We start from the raw sequence: 15,043 nt of genomic DNA on the forward strand, positions 1-15,043 counted from the left end.
CTACAGTTCATTAATCAGAAGAGATTGGGTATGGAGGGAAATGGGATGTGAGAAGGATTAGGTGTGAGGATGCTGTCATTTGCAACATTTTAGGTCTCGCCACCGATGGCAACCTCCCGCTCCTCCCTCAGGATAAAGACATGTAGCATGTAGCTGTGTCAATTCATCACCAGGCTACTTCCAGTTATCTGCCACCTTGTCCTGCAAGAGAAAGGGAATTGTGTGTCAATGAGTGTGATGCAATGTGTTTGGCTGATGTGTATGATGTCATGGTTGAACAGGTGGCAGTGTGTGCAAGTTGTGTGATATGATTGTGAAGCTTCCACGAGGCTAAAGAGTGAGGGATGATGCGAAGCATATGAATGTGAGGTATGAGTCATGATTGATATAGATTGTTTGTAGGTGAGTGATGGGGGCGTGATGCATTGAGCAGTGTTTGTGTGAGGCTAGTGGTGCAGTTGGTGAAATATGGCAATTCTGAAGATATGTTCACTGACCTTGACCACTTGAGTGAGGTTATTAAATGTCTTGGAGCACTGCACCGAGGTCATTGGATTTGACTCCTGGCTTCGACAGCCACATTTTTCTAGCCCCATTTCCTTCACAAAGTTTGTCTGGAGGGTCTACAGACCGACCCCCCGCTGAATCCCGCTCCGCCGCCCCGACGCCGGCTGCAGTATTCTCCGCCACAGTTTTTCGGGCGTGGGCGGGATTGCCGCCACGCCAGTTGGGGGCAGTTGACAGCAGCCCCCCCGGCGATTCTCCGGGCCCTGAGGGGTCGAGCGGCCATCCAATCTTTGGCCAGTCCCGCCGGCGTGAATCACTCAACTCATTCACCAGCAGGACCTGGCAGGTGAGTATGCGTGGGCGGTCCTCGGGGAGATCCGACCCCAGGGGGGGGGGGGGCCCGCAGATCAGTGGCCTGGCCTGCGATCGGGGCCCACCGATCTGCGGGCGGGCTTGTTCCATGGGGCACTTCTTCCTTCCGCACCAGGCCCCTGTAGGGCTCCACCATATTGCCCGGGGGCCGGCGTGGAGAAGAGAACCCCTGCGCATGCGCAAGAATACGCCGGTCGGTCTGCGCATGCACGGAGTCCGTTCCGCGCACACGCGAACTCGCGCTGTCCCCTCGGCGCTGGCTGGTGTGGCGCCAACCTAGCCGGTAGAAAGGTGAGAATTCCTCACCTTGGGGGGCCTTTGACACCGGAGTCGTTGCCGCTGGTTTATCTGCCGGTGTGGGGACTTAGTCTCCAGAAGGGAGGATCCCGGCCGCCATGTAAATAGAACACATCTCTCCTCCCCTTCACTCCTGACACTCAACAGCAGGCTTAGCTTCAATGATTTAAATTAGCAGGCAGCATGTGCGGCCTTCCTGGATCAGAAGCAATGAGTGTGGGGTAATCTTGCATAGTATCCTGACACCTGTTTGTTGGCCCCATCCAATTTTCCCCCAATGCATCTCAGGAAATTCTCGCAAAGCTTTAAGGAAAGCAAGCTTTTCCGTACACTAATTTAAAGCATAGGGTTCTTTATACGGCATGGTGGCATAGTGGCTAGCACTGCTGCCTCACAGCACCAGGGAACCGGGTTCAATTCCAGCCTTTGTAATTGCCTGTGTGAACAAACAAACAAGGAACAATACAGCACAGGAACAGGCCCTTCGGCCCTCCCAGCCTGCACCAACCATGGTACCTGCCTAAACATATGCACTTACGGAGTCCGTATCCTCCCATTCCCACCCTATTCATATATTTGTCTAGGTGCCCCTTAAATACCGCTTTTGTACCTGCTCCCACCACCTCCCCAGGTAGCGTGATCCATATATTTACCACCCTCTGTGTAAAAAAACTTGCCTCGCACATTTGTGCAGCACGGTAGCATTGTGGATAGCACAATTGCTTCACAGCTCCAGGGTCACAGGTTCGATTCCGGCTTAGGTCACTATCTGTGCGGAGTCTGCACATCCTCCCCGTGTGTGCGTGGGTTTCCTCCGGGTGCTCCGGTTTCCTCCCACAGTCCAAAGATGTGCAGGTTAGGTGGATTGGCCATGCTAAATTGCCCTTGGTGTCCAAAATTGCCCTTGGTGTTGGGTGGGGTTACTGGGTTATGGGGATAGGGTGGAGGTGTTGACCTTGGGTATGGTGCTCTTTCCAAGAGCTGGTGCAGACTCAATGGGCCGAATGGCCTCCTTCTGCACTGTAAATTCTGTGAGAATTCTGTGCTAAACTTTTCCCCGCGCACTTTAAACCTATGTCCCCTATTACTTGACTCTCCTACCCTAGGAAAGAGCATCTGACTATCCACTCTGTCCATCCACTCATAATGTTGCAGACCTCTATCAGGTCGCCTCTCAACCTCCGTCATTCCAGTGAGAACAGACCGAGTTTATCGAACCTCTCCTCATAGCTAATGCCCTCCATACCAAGTAACATCCCAGTAAACCGCTTCTGTACCCTCTCCAAAGCATCCACATCCTTCTGGTAGTGTGGTGACCAGAATTGTACACAATATTCCAAATGAGGCCCAACTAAGATCCTGTACAACTACAACACGGCTTGCCAATTCTTATATTCAATGCCTCGACCGATGAAGGCCAGCATGCCGTATGCCTTCTTGACACCTTATTCACATGCGTTGCCAGTTTCAGTGATCGGTGGGCATGCACTTTCTCCCATGTCTGCGTGGGTTTCCTCCGGGCACTCTTGTTTCCTCCCACATCTAGGGATGTACAAGTTAGTTGGGGTACGGAGATCGGGCAGGGGAATGGGTATGGGTAAGGGGCTCTTTCATAGATCAGTGCAGAATTGATGGGCTAAATGGTCTCCTTCTGCACTGCAGAGATTAGCCTTACTTCTGTAGTGGGTAAATTGTTAGAAGGTATTTTGAGGGACAGGATCTACAGCCATTTAGACAGGAAAGGGCTAATTAGGGAAAGTCAGCAAGGCTTTGTAAGGGGAAAGTCATATCTCACCAATTTGATTGAATTTTTGAAGGGGTAACCAAGAAGGTAGATGAGGGCAGCGCAGTCGACGTTGTCTACATGGGCAAAGCCTTTGACAAGGTACCGCATGGTAGGCTGTTGCAAAAGGTTAAATCTCACAGAATCTAGGGTGACGTAGCCAATTGGATACAAAATTGTCTTGGTGACCGAAGCCAAAGGCTGGTTGTGGAGGGTTGTTTTTCAAACTGAAGGCCTGTGATCAGCGGTGTGCCTCAGGGATCGGTGCTGGGTCCACTGTTATTTGTTATATATATTAATGATTTGGATGAGAATGTAGGAGGCATGGTTAGTAAGTTTGCAGATGACACCAAGATTGATGGCATAGTGGATAGTGAAGAAGGTTATATAAGATTGCAATCGGATCTTGACCAATTGGGCCAGTGGGCCGATGAACGGCAGATGGAGTTTAATTTGGATAATTGTGAGGTAATGCATTTTAGTAGATCAAATCAGGGCAGGACCTATTCAGTTAATGGTAGGGAGTTGGGGAGAGTTACAGAACAAAGAGATCTAGGAATACAGGTTCATAGCTCCTTAAAGGTGGAGTCGCAGGTGGACAGGGTTGTGAAGAAGGCATTCAGCATGCTAGGTTTTATTGGTCGGAATATTGATACAGGAGTTGGGAGGTCTTGTTGACGTTGTACAATACATTAGTAAGACCACACATGGAATACTGTGTTCAGTTCTGGTCACCTTATTATAGGAAGGATATTATTAAACTAGAAAGAGTGCAGAAGAGATTTACGAGGATGCTACCAGGACTTGATCTTCTGAGCTATAAGGGAAGGCTGGATAGACTGGGACCTTTTTCCCTGGAGCAAAGGAGGCTAAGGGGTGATCTTACAGAGGTCTATAAAATAATAAGGGGCATAGATAAGATAAATAGTCAACATCTTTTACCAAAGGTAGAGGAATCTAGAACTAGAGGGCATAGGTTTAAGGTGAGAGGCTAGAGATGCAACAGAGGCCAGAGGGGAAATTCCTTCACACAGAGGGTGGTGTGCATCTGGAATGAGCTGCCAGAGGCAGTGGTAGAGGCGGGCATCATTTTTTCCTTTAAAAAAGTTAGACACAGAGGGATATGGACCAAATGTGGGCAAGTGGGACTGGCTTAGTGATAGAAACTGGGTGGCATGGACAAGTTGGGCCAAACGGCCTGCTTCCATGCTGTAAATATTTGTGACGCTTTGACTCTATAAATAGTAAAGACTATTCCCAGATTACATCAATGTAAAGCGTGATAAAGTTTTGACATCAATGGGTTGGACAAACACAATTCAGTCTGACAATAAGCATCTTAGCATCTTCTAATCAATACCAACTCATGTAAAAGTCCATTAGAATTACTGATTGGAGTAGAACTGGTGGAATTTACACATGACATTACATTATGTAACTCCAATTATTACAGTGTCAAATATGAGCTTTGGCGATGACAGTTTCATGAACAACTGGTATATGACGAGGAAACAAGGATTGCAGGTTTTAAATTAGTATTACAAATGTAGTACATTTAGCTATTGTTGGATGTGACTGGAATGCTAGTTAACATTTGCATTAGTACAAACAATACAGAAAAACTGTATACAAATTGAAATTACATTGAAATTGAAACAATGTATAGAAATAACTGGAAGCTATTTCCATTGATTCTAACATAAAAGCATCTATTCAAAGTCTAGGCTTTTGAAATGGGCTGAGTCTTTACATTATACAATTATTAACTTGCTAAATTTAATCTTGTTATTTTGAAATGTATATTTATTTTCAAAGAAGTTTAAGATGTTATTTTAGGTGATTAAAAATATCAGTTACTAAGAAAAAATACTGAAGGAATTATTTTTTTTAAGTATTTGATTAGTTTGCCAACAAACTGTTTTTCAAACTGGAGGCCTATGGCCAGCGGTGTGCCTCAGGGATCGGTGAACTGTTTGCTCACATATTTCTAATTATTAAATCTTTATGTAGAAAATAATATAACTATTTTCACAGGCAGTTTGTACTAAATGTTAACATAAAATGTTTTACAGGGAGAATGAGCTGTGAACAGGAAGTGTGGGGCGGGATTCTCCGCCGGCGGGAGTCTCCGTTTTGCCGGCGCCCGGGGGTTTCCCGACGGCGTGGGGCTGCCCCACAATGGGAAACCCCATTGACCGGCCGGCGTAACGGAGAATCCTGCCGGCGGGTCGGGCAGAAAAGTGGTGCGGCCGGGCGGAGAAGTATATTATACTTTTTGTAATATACAGAAAAATATTTTCTATGGTTCTGCTCATAGCAAATTATGGTGCTACTCAGTGCAAGTCAGAGGATAATTTTTTATGCTTCACAACACAATGTATTATTTTGCTCTTAAACTATATCAATTATAGGGTGGCATGATAGCATAGTGGTTAGCTCTGTTGCTTCACAGCACCGGGGTCCCGGGTTCAATTCCCAGTTTGGGTCACTGTCTGTGCGGAGTCTGCACATTCTCTCAGTGTCTGTATGGATTTCCTCCGGGTGCTCCTGCGAGACTTGCTTGTTAGGTGAATTGGGCATTCTGAATTCTCCTTCAGTGTATTCGAACAGGCACCGGAGTGTGGTGACTAGGGGATTTTCAGAGTAACTTCATTGCAGTGTTAATATAATCTACTTGTGATACTAATAAATATTATTATTATATCTGATACGAGTTAAATTCAATGGATAATTGCGAATGATATTAGAAACCATAATCATGGCTTTATCATTGAGAAAATCGATTAAGAGCTTGCAGATATTGTGGCTTCAGCATTTTCTGTTCCATGGAAATTATATAAACTAAATGTTTGCAAAGGTGGACAATGGAAGGCCAACCAAGTGAGTATAAAGCAAACCTCAGCCAAGCGGTGACAAAGACATAAGTGAAGATTTCAATGATAGGTGGACTGAGAAGGGAAGAAGGTACTCAATGTTAAGAGGGGAGAGTGTGGTCTTTAGGATGGGAGAATATGGAGTCAGAATCTCATACATACCTCGTAGTCTGTGTCAGCTGAGCATTTTCAAAAATGTCAAATGATGGTGAACTTGTAAAGATGTCAAAATCCATAGAAACTCCTTCAACTTCTGAATACTCTCTGTCTACTAGGCCAAATGCCTCCATCATGTTAATTCCTATAAGAGGTGTGCCAAATGATAAATTTGATGTGTGTGTTAGGAACATACAAAAGAAGTTTTGGCACATAAAAAACCATCTACATTTTAGTTCACATTCTATTAATATTATTTCCAGAATGTTAGAATTTTCACTTTTTGTAAAATTGTAACAGCTGAATTAAAACTACATTCACTTCATACCTGGTACAACGGTGCCTCTAATATTTGTCAAGGGACAAGCTGAAAACAAGCAGTGAGAGGTCAATTAATCAAAAATGACTAATCTATAGACATTTTGAAATTGTGCAACACATCCCTCAAAAATATCCGCAAATGCTTCACATTCAATTAAGTTCCCTGACCTCTTATGTAGGCTGACCCAACAATTTTACAACAGTCAGGCCATCAGTCAAATGAATGACCAGTTCATATGCTTTTGATGATGCTTTTTGTGGAAGCAGAAAATGGCCAGGATATCAAGAGAACTCTTCTTTGAATAATGTCATTGGATCTTTGGAAGTCAGCAGAAAAAGTTGACAATAGCACATCCCATTTGAAGAATGGTGCCAACCACAATGCATCACTCTTTCAATACAGCACTGAAGTATCCATCAGTTAAAGTGCAGGATTAATAAGTTTGCGGATGTCACAAAGGTTGGCCAGGTGGTTAACAGTGAGGTTGTGCGTCTTCGGTTACAGGAAGATATAGATGGGATGATCAAATGGGCAGAAAAATGGCAGATGGAATTTAACCTTGAAAAGTGTGAGGTGTAACACTTTGGAAGGAGTAATTTGACAAGGAAGTATTCAATGAATGACCTGACACTGGAAAGTTTCAAGAAACAAAGGGGCATTGGCGTGATTCTCCATAGGTCGCTGAAGGTAGGTTAATAGGGTGGTGAAAAAGGCATATGGGGCAATTGTCTTTATCAATCGACACAGTAAGAAGTCTTACAACACCAGGTTAAAGTCCAACAGGTTTGTTTCGATGTCACTAGCTTTCGGAGCGCTGGAGGAAGGAGCAGCGCTCTGAAAGCTAGTGACATCGAAACAAACCTGTTGGACTTTAACCTGGTGTTGTAAGACTTCTTACTGTGCTCACCCCAGTCCAACGCCGGCATCTCCACATCATGTTTATCAATCGAGGCATAGATTACAAAAGCAGGGAGGTCATGTTGGAGTTGTATAGAACTTTGGTGAGGCCACAGCTGGAGTACTGTGTGCCATTCTGGTTGCCACATTATATGAAGGATGTGATTGCACTGGAGGGGGTGCAGAGAAGATTCACCAGGACGTTGCCTGGGATGGAACATTTAAGTTATGAAGAGAGGTTGGATAGGCTTGGGTGTTTGTTGCTGAAGCAGAAAGGACTGCGGGGTGACCGGATTGAGATGTACACGTTTATGAGAAGCTTGGGCAGGGTGGAAAAGGAACAGCTGTTCCCCTTAGTTGAAGGGTCAGTTAAGAGGGGACACAAGTTCAAGGTGAGGGGCAGAAGGTTAGGGGGGATTTGAGGAAAAACGTTTTTACCCAGAGGGTGGTGCCGGTCTGGAATGCACTGCTTGGGAGAGTGGTAGGGGTGGGTTGCTTCACATCCTTTAAAAAGTACCTGAATGAGCACTTGGTGCATCATAACATTAAAGACTATGGGTCAAGTGCTGGCAAATGGTAGGTCAGGTGTCTTTCATGCATCAGTGCAGACTCAATGGGCCGAAGGGCCTCTTCTACACTATTATTCTGTGAAGTCCTGAAACTGAACCCACACTAATCTGAATCAAAGGTGAAATATTACCAACTGATTCAATTATCACAATTTTGTTGGTCACTCTGATAATGACTTTGCATTTCACAGTGCAGTACACAAGTGCTTTCGCTTCCTCTTTTCTAACAGCAGAAAACAGTTAGCATTGTTGAAGCGACCGCATCTGTCAATCAGAAAAATAATTTTTATAAACACTGTGGTCAGGATCAGAGGCGGGTACTTCAGATGCATTCAAGCATAAAGCTAAAGATAAATAAACAAATCTCCTGGCAGCTGGGTTTAGACCATTAAGCTGTCAGTCAAAGGGTAGTTAAAAGGTACTGCACTGTAAAATGGAATGAATGCTTAGCATTTCAACAGATCTCAGGGATTTCAAAGCTTTTCAAGTGTTGTGGGCTTTCCAGAAAGGTTCTGACAGCAGTTTTAAAAGCATAGGGTGGAGGTAGCAGATGTGAGAAAAGGGAAAATCTTCCTGGCTTGCATTTTTGACGAACTGTCTGGTTTGTTCATCAGCTGTCAGGCAGAGCATTTCAGAGTGAGGAGACCATTTCAATGTTTAAACAGGTCAGACAAGGATGATGATTTTGAACAGAGGGCTGCTTGAATCAACATGCCAAGAGTGATCTTCAGGTTGCCCAGGGGTGGAAGGGGCAGTTCAGACATGGGACCCCCATCCCAAGGAGAGTCCTGGGGTCAATCCCATACCCATACCCATAGCCCGAGTCCACCAAAACCCCTGGCCCCTTGGGGGACCCTCCCTCTAAAGCCTGGCAGTGACAGAGGGGCACGTGAGAATGGACTAACCCCTTTGACCCGACTCAAGTGCCATTGCGCGAGGCTTGGGTATTACTGCCAAGGTGTCAGTGGCATGGTGCCAAGGGGAAGTGCACCATTGGCAATGATAGGGGGCAGGGTCTGAATGGGGGCAGGTCACCCACATGCGTGCGTGGTCATGGGGGTGACTCGTTATTCCTGTGGTGGAGGGGGAAGAATGCTCCTCCTCAATGAGGGGTTGGACATGCTTCCTTTGTCAGTGGGGGTCAACATTTAGATTTTGGAGGGAAGGGGGGGCTGTCTCTGGACACTGGACCGGGGTGCCTGTTAAAATGGCTGCCTGACACCAGTCAGTGCTGGCAAACCAGCGTGTTCGCTACTATGCATTATATTATGCACAGCAAACATCTGTGAATTCCACATTGGCAACACTGCTAGCACCAGCGGGACACAGTCCCAATTCTCCGCTGGTGGAGCACTTAGTCTCTGGAACGGATAATCCTTCCCATGTTAATCATTTTGAAGAATCTTGGAGATAAAGGTTTAGGTTAAAGTGTATAAATCAACTCGCCATGGAAGATATTTGGCCCCAAGCTTTTTGCGTATACTCAGCATATCAGTCAACCCCTCTTTTTAGCCACAACATGCTATACTCACATTAGTAGCCAGTTTCAATTATTCACGGCAAAAATGGATACTCACAGGTAAGTTATAATTGGGTGCAGGGGATCAAGTAGGCAACACAAGCTGTATTGTGGAGTTGCACGGGAGTTTAAAACAGACTCATTCAAAGCAGAGCCCGAGTGATGAATAACAAAGATGTTGAACACCCACACCAATGCCGGTGGTTCACTTTTGTCAACCATGTTTTTGGCTTTTTCAAGATTTCAAAGGTCAATCAAAAAGACCAACATCTATGGCACCGATGACAACAAAACTGTCAGTATTTTCCATTATTACTCCTTTGAAGGGGGCCGGTTTAGCTCACTTGGCTGGACAGCTAATGTGTGATGCAGAACAACAGCACGCGTTCAATCTCCGTACCAGCTGAGGTTATTCGTGAAGGCCTGCCTCCTCAACCTTGCCCCTTGCCTAAGGTGTGGTGATCCTCCGGTTAAGCCACCACCAGTCAGCTCTCCCCCTCAAAGAAAAAGCAGTCTATGGTCATCTGGGACTATGGCGACTTTGCCTTACTTACCTTTGAAAAAAACACCAACTTCATAGAGTCCGTACATGCACAGTAAAACATGGGAATCCCAAAGTTGCTGTCAGTATTCTGCAGAGGGTATATGTTGAGGTCCCCTCAGAATACAATCAATTGTGAACTATTGAACTGGCAAAATCTGCTACTGTTGCACAATTAATCTCACTGTAAAAAATCTTGAAGTTGCACCATGTTGAATAAAGAGAAGCTGCTGGTTTAACAGTGTACTACATTCAGAATTACTGCTAAAAAGTCTACACTGACCCTGAAAAACTAAGTTTGTATTAGTTCAATATCAAATTTCTTCATTACTTTAAAAAATCCACATCTTAAGACAATAAATATTTTTAAAGTTTCCTTGAGATACCGCTTCTCGGCCTTTTGGCTAAGATGAGCGTGAGGTCAGGTGTAATGCCTGGATCTGGTATGTATCTCTTGTGGGGACCGTGAATTGGATTCAATTTGAATTGTTTTTTGGAGCTGGCAAGGAGCTGGATTAGGGGTTTGCTCCTGTCTACACTCTTGAGCTCTGGCTTTGTAACTCTGATAAAGTAATGTTTTTAAATTCCTTGAGATGATTTAGTTTTACCTGAATCACATGTGCATACTCCAAACATTTTTTTCACTGAAAATAAAGTTTAACTTTAGAAGTAAACAGAATTAGTGGGTTTTACTTCCTGGCTTGCTGTCTATGAGAATACTTTGATGTGACTGGCTGATTACCTTGTTTGGCGCCATCACTGCTGTTGAATGCCAGAAGATCCCCTGGACTTGGCGATAGATTGAAAGGGACATCGGCAAAGGAGAAATCCATGCCAAAAAGAGATCGCTAGCTCATTGTGGGCAGCTTTCTTCGAGGTCAGTGGTGAGCATTGTTACATCGCCATGGATTGTCAAATCCAGCCCATGGTATATGATTTAACACTCTCAGTTGCAAACCATCCCAAATTCAGATATAGACCAACCTCAGTGTGTTTAACTTGCAGCTTACCGCTTCTGAATGGATAGAAGATTATCTAGGCTACAAATTGATACTCTGATCCCTTCCACCTGGAACACTCAATTGCAAAAATGATTCACATCAGAAAGAATAGACAGCGGTTAATCTGAATATGCCAATTAAGGTGTTAACCTTTAGTGGTTATGGTAATCAATATTACATAATCACAGTATTACTGAAAGTCAGGTTCATTAAACATTCCAAAGTTTCTCCACGGGCAGAGAGTACACAGTTTGGGAAAGTCAAGCACTTACTTGTAGAGACAGTCTGACAAATGGATGAAATAAATTGGTTTCCAATTGTGCTTAAATCATTGAAATCATTGACATGCAAAACAGTTCTTCTGCTGGGTGTGTCTGCAATATCCTCAATTCTTTCCTCATCAGCGTCATCAACACCAAGAACAAAGATGAAGAAGCCTGTGTGGAAGCAATCGCTAAAACTTTACAATGATATAACTTGTTGGCAGAGAGGTATTGGTCAGAATCTTTCAGCCGTTCACGCCAGCAAGATCTTCTGACAACCCCTCACCAGTGAGGGATGCATTCATCAGGACACCCCGTTGACAATGGCGGGAGATAATCCTGCCGCAGGCGAATGGCAGGCTGCCATTACACAGAACACCCCGCCCATTATATGGCATCCCCTGTGATGCTGCCTATATTATCCTTGGTACAAATTACAGGACTTCTGACATTTAGCAAACGAGATATAAATACTGTTAATATCTTTCACACAAACTCTGGGTATTCCTTTTAATGATGAAGTTGACGAGACCCAGTCATTAATCTGGAGGCTAAAATGTACCAGCTGACAACAGCTGTTCTTCGAAGGCCGTCTGAAATTTACAAGTATCAATGATTACTTGGATTTGTTTACTTCAAGCATTTTTCTACTTGAACAGCAGCCTTCAAGTGACATGCCAGGTCAGCAGCTAATTATCAAAACCACCATTCCAGACTACTTATAAACTATGTCACAGGCCCCCACCAGTATGAGTTCACATTGGCTGAACTAAAGGTAAATAATAAGGGGGCAATTCTCCTGCCGCATTGCGCCCGGCACAAATCCCGCGATGTCGAGAGAATTGAAGGCGAGGCCCGAAACGGGATTTGTGCCATGTGCCAAAATGTTTCCGATGCTCCCGACCTGCTCCAGCTGGCATGGTCTGGTTCACACCATCACTGGGCATGAACGAGATTAGCATATTCACATCTTCATTTAAATATGCAATTCTTTCACCCGCCAGCATAATATGAAGCAGGCGCGAATCACTACTGGTCTCCACAAACAAAGGTCAGACATGATGACCACGCCAATAGCCACCTGGGTGGTCAGGGATCGGCAGGGCACTGCCCCCTGGCTGTACCAGGGTTCCAGGTTGCCACTGCCTGAAGGGGGGGGGTGAGGCATTTGGCAACCCCTATAGTGGGGTGTCATTTATCTGGGATGGGGCGCTGGTACCAGCGATTGGGGGGGGCCTGATGCCAGCGATTGGGGACGGGAGTCTTTGCCGACGAGGGGGTGGCGGGGGGGGGAAGTCTGGAGGATGGAGCGTTAGTCTGAGATCGGGGCGCTCTTTATCTCTGAAGAGCTGGACCTGCCGGCGCTCTCAGGTCTCGCACAGCTCATCAGGTTGTAGTTCACACAGCCTTTAAAAACATTTCCAAGTGTGGGTGGATTGCAATATGGATCACCCCAAACCCTGCAGCAGGTATCACATCTCGTTATCCTCCTGAGACCACACTTAGAAATATTTTGGGAGAATTGCGCCCTCGGTCTTCAATTGAATGGCAACTACAAGAAGGCATTTTTAAATTTCATAATTTCACTGTCATGGTGCCGTTCTGGTGTCCCCTTCATTTTCGTCTGCCCTACATGAATACACTAACATTATGACATTACTACTGAAATGTGTGCTATTTTCTTTTGCAAATATACACCTGTGACAACTGTTTCGGGTCTTAATTTATCATGCAGTTCTGAAAATACTTTAAGTATTAACAATAATTTACTTAGTAAGAGTTCACATAATTGAGGTAGTTGCCTAGTGAATCACCTTTCAGTGCCAACTGCTGCACAGTTTGCTGTATTTTACCAAGCATAGTCCCACGAGAGATTACGATCAAAATTTTGTGAACACCTCTTCGCATTGTTTCTTCTTTGGAAAACAGATTATTCGATGTTATGCTATCCTTGGCTATAAAACAAAATTGAACAGCTTGTGATCAAGAAGTCCTACATTAATAATGTATACTATAAAAAGGAAGCGCTGGAAAAATTCAGCAGGTCTGGCAACATCTGTGGAGAGAGAACCCGATCTAATCGAGTCTAAGATGTTTTACAGACTTAAAACATTAACTCTGGGCACGCTTGAACCAAATTGGAACAGAGACCTGTGATGAGCGTGTTTAGCAGTTGTTTCCTGGCACTCACAGTACCGAGATACACCTCGCTATCAATCGGGACATTGTTTTAATTTGTGGCCTCTGCGGGGAATACCTCGCCAAGGCCGCACTTAGTCCCATTACCTGCAATGAGGAGCTCCACTCGGCAGCCCCGACTCCCCGACATGACCCCAGAACCCCCCCAAAGCCCCAACTCCCCTGTAAGGGGGTCCTTGGGGCCTGCCGCAGCCAACCTCACACATGCAGGGCACCCCCGGAACCAATCCCCGCCATGGGAAAAATGTCAGCCTGGCACCTGGGCACTGCCGGCCTGGTACCCTGGCACTGCCCCTGCCCAGAGAGCACTGCCAGGCTGTCAGGGGTACTGCTAGGGTGCCAGGCTGGTGGTGCCAAGGTGGCATTTTGCCTGTGCCGGGAATCGGGCCCAAGGGATGCCATATCCTTATGAGTGGGGTGCAGGGGGAACTCGATGACCCCCTTATAGGTGAGTTGAGGCATTAGGGGGGTCCGGAGGCTGCAGTGTGGGGTTTTGAGATCGGAGTGGCATTTAAAAATGGGACTAAGTGCGGCCTTGGCAGGGCCTTCTCAACTGTGCCCCTCGCCTGAGGTGTGGTGATCCTCATTTTAAATCCCCACCAGTCAGCTCTTCCTCTCAAAGAGGCAAGCAGCTTATGACATCCGGGACTGTGAACTTCACCTTAGCTTTACATGTCATACATGTCCTGCTCAAATATCCTCAAATTAGATTGGACAATGAGGAATAAGAAATTTGGATAAATTACTGAGTTACCTTGAGGAGGAAAATCAGAGTGACCTGAAAGAGCTATTACAATCACATAGATTGGATTTGTTTATTGTCACATGTACCAAAGTACAGTGAAAAGTATTTTTCTGCGAGCAGCTCAACAGATCATTAAGTACATGGAAAGAAAAGGACATAAAAGAAAATACATAATAGGGCAACACAAGGTACACAATGTAACTACATAACACCGGCATCGGGTGAAGCATACAGGGGTGTAGTGTTAATGATGTCAGTCCATAAGAAGGTGTCTGGTAGCAGCGGGGAAGAAGCTGTTTTTGAGTCTGGTTGTGCGTGTTCTCAGACTCTTGTATCTCCTGCCCGATGGAAGAAGTTGGAAGAGTGAGTAAGCCAGGTGGGAGGGGTCTTTGATTATGCTGCCCGTTTCGTTCCCCAGGCAGTGGGAGATGCAGATGGAGTCAATGGATGGGAGGCAGGTTCGTGTGATGGTCTGGGCTGTGTTCACGACTCTCTGAAGTTTCTTGCGATCCTGGGCCGAGCAGTTGCCATACCAGGCTATGATCCAGCCAGATAGGATGCTTTCTACAGTGCATCTGTAAAAGTTGGTGAGAGTTAATGTGGACATGCCAAATTTCCTTAGTTTCCTGAGGAAGTATAGGCGCTGTTGTGCTTCCTTGGTAGTAGCGTCGACGTGGGTGGACTAGGACAGATTTTTGGAGATGCGTACCCCTAGGAATTTGAAACTGCTAACCATCTCAACCTCGGCCCCGTTGATGCTGACAGGGGTGTACAGTACTTTGCTTCCTGAAGTCAATGACTATGAAATGAAATGAAATGAAAATCGCTTATTGTCACAAGTAGGCTTCAAATGAAGTTACTGTGAAAAGCCCCTAGTCACCACATACCGGCACCTGTTCGGGGAGGCTGGTATGGGAATTGAACCGTGCTGCTGGCCTGCCTTGGTCTGCTTTGAAAGCCAGCTCTTTAGCCCTGTGCTAAACCAGCCCCTATGGCGAT

General features: G+C 45.5%; 1 protein-coding gene across 4 annotated transcripts in view; it reads right to left on the bottom strand.

The window, feature by feature from the left end:
- LOC140428420 (collagen alpha-1(XIV) chain-like) overlaps positions 1 to 15,043 on the bottom strand; it is a 295,003-nt gene that overhangs the window by 52,505 nt on the left and 227,455 nt on the right. For all 4 annotated transcript variants that reach the window (XM_072514848.1, XM_072514846.1, XM_072514847.1 and 1 more), the window contains exons 28-31: positions 12,915 to 13,055; positions 11,110 to 11,274; positions 6,317 to 6,355; positions 5,995 to 6,133 (exon numbers count right to left, since the gene is read on the bottom strand). In XM_072514848.1, the coding sequence (XP_072370949.1) occupies positions 5,995 to 6,133; positions 6,317 to 6,355; positions 11,110 to 11,274; positions 12,915 to 13,055 (484 nt within the window). The remainder of the gene's footprint in view (positions 1 to 5,994; positions 6,134 to 6,316; positions 6,356 to 11,109; positions 11,275 to 12,914; positions 13,056 to 15,043) is intronic.

This window comes from Scyliorhinus torazame, chromosome 8 (genome assembly GCF_047496885.1).
Source record: "Scyliorhinus torazame isolate Kashiwa2021f chromosome 8, sScyTor2.1, whole genome shotgun sequence".
NCBI lineage: Eukaryota > Metazoa > Chordata > Chondrichthyes > Carcharhiniformes > Scyliorhinidae > Scyliorhinus > Scyliorhinus torazame.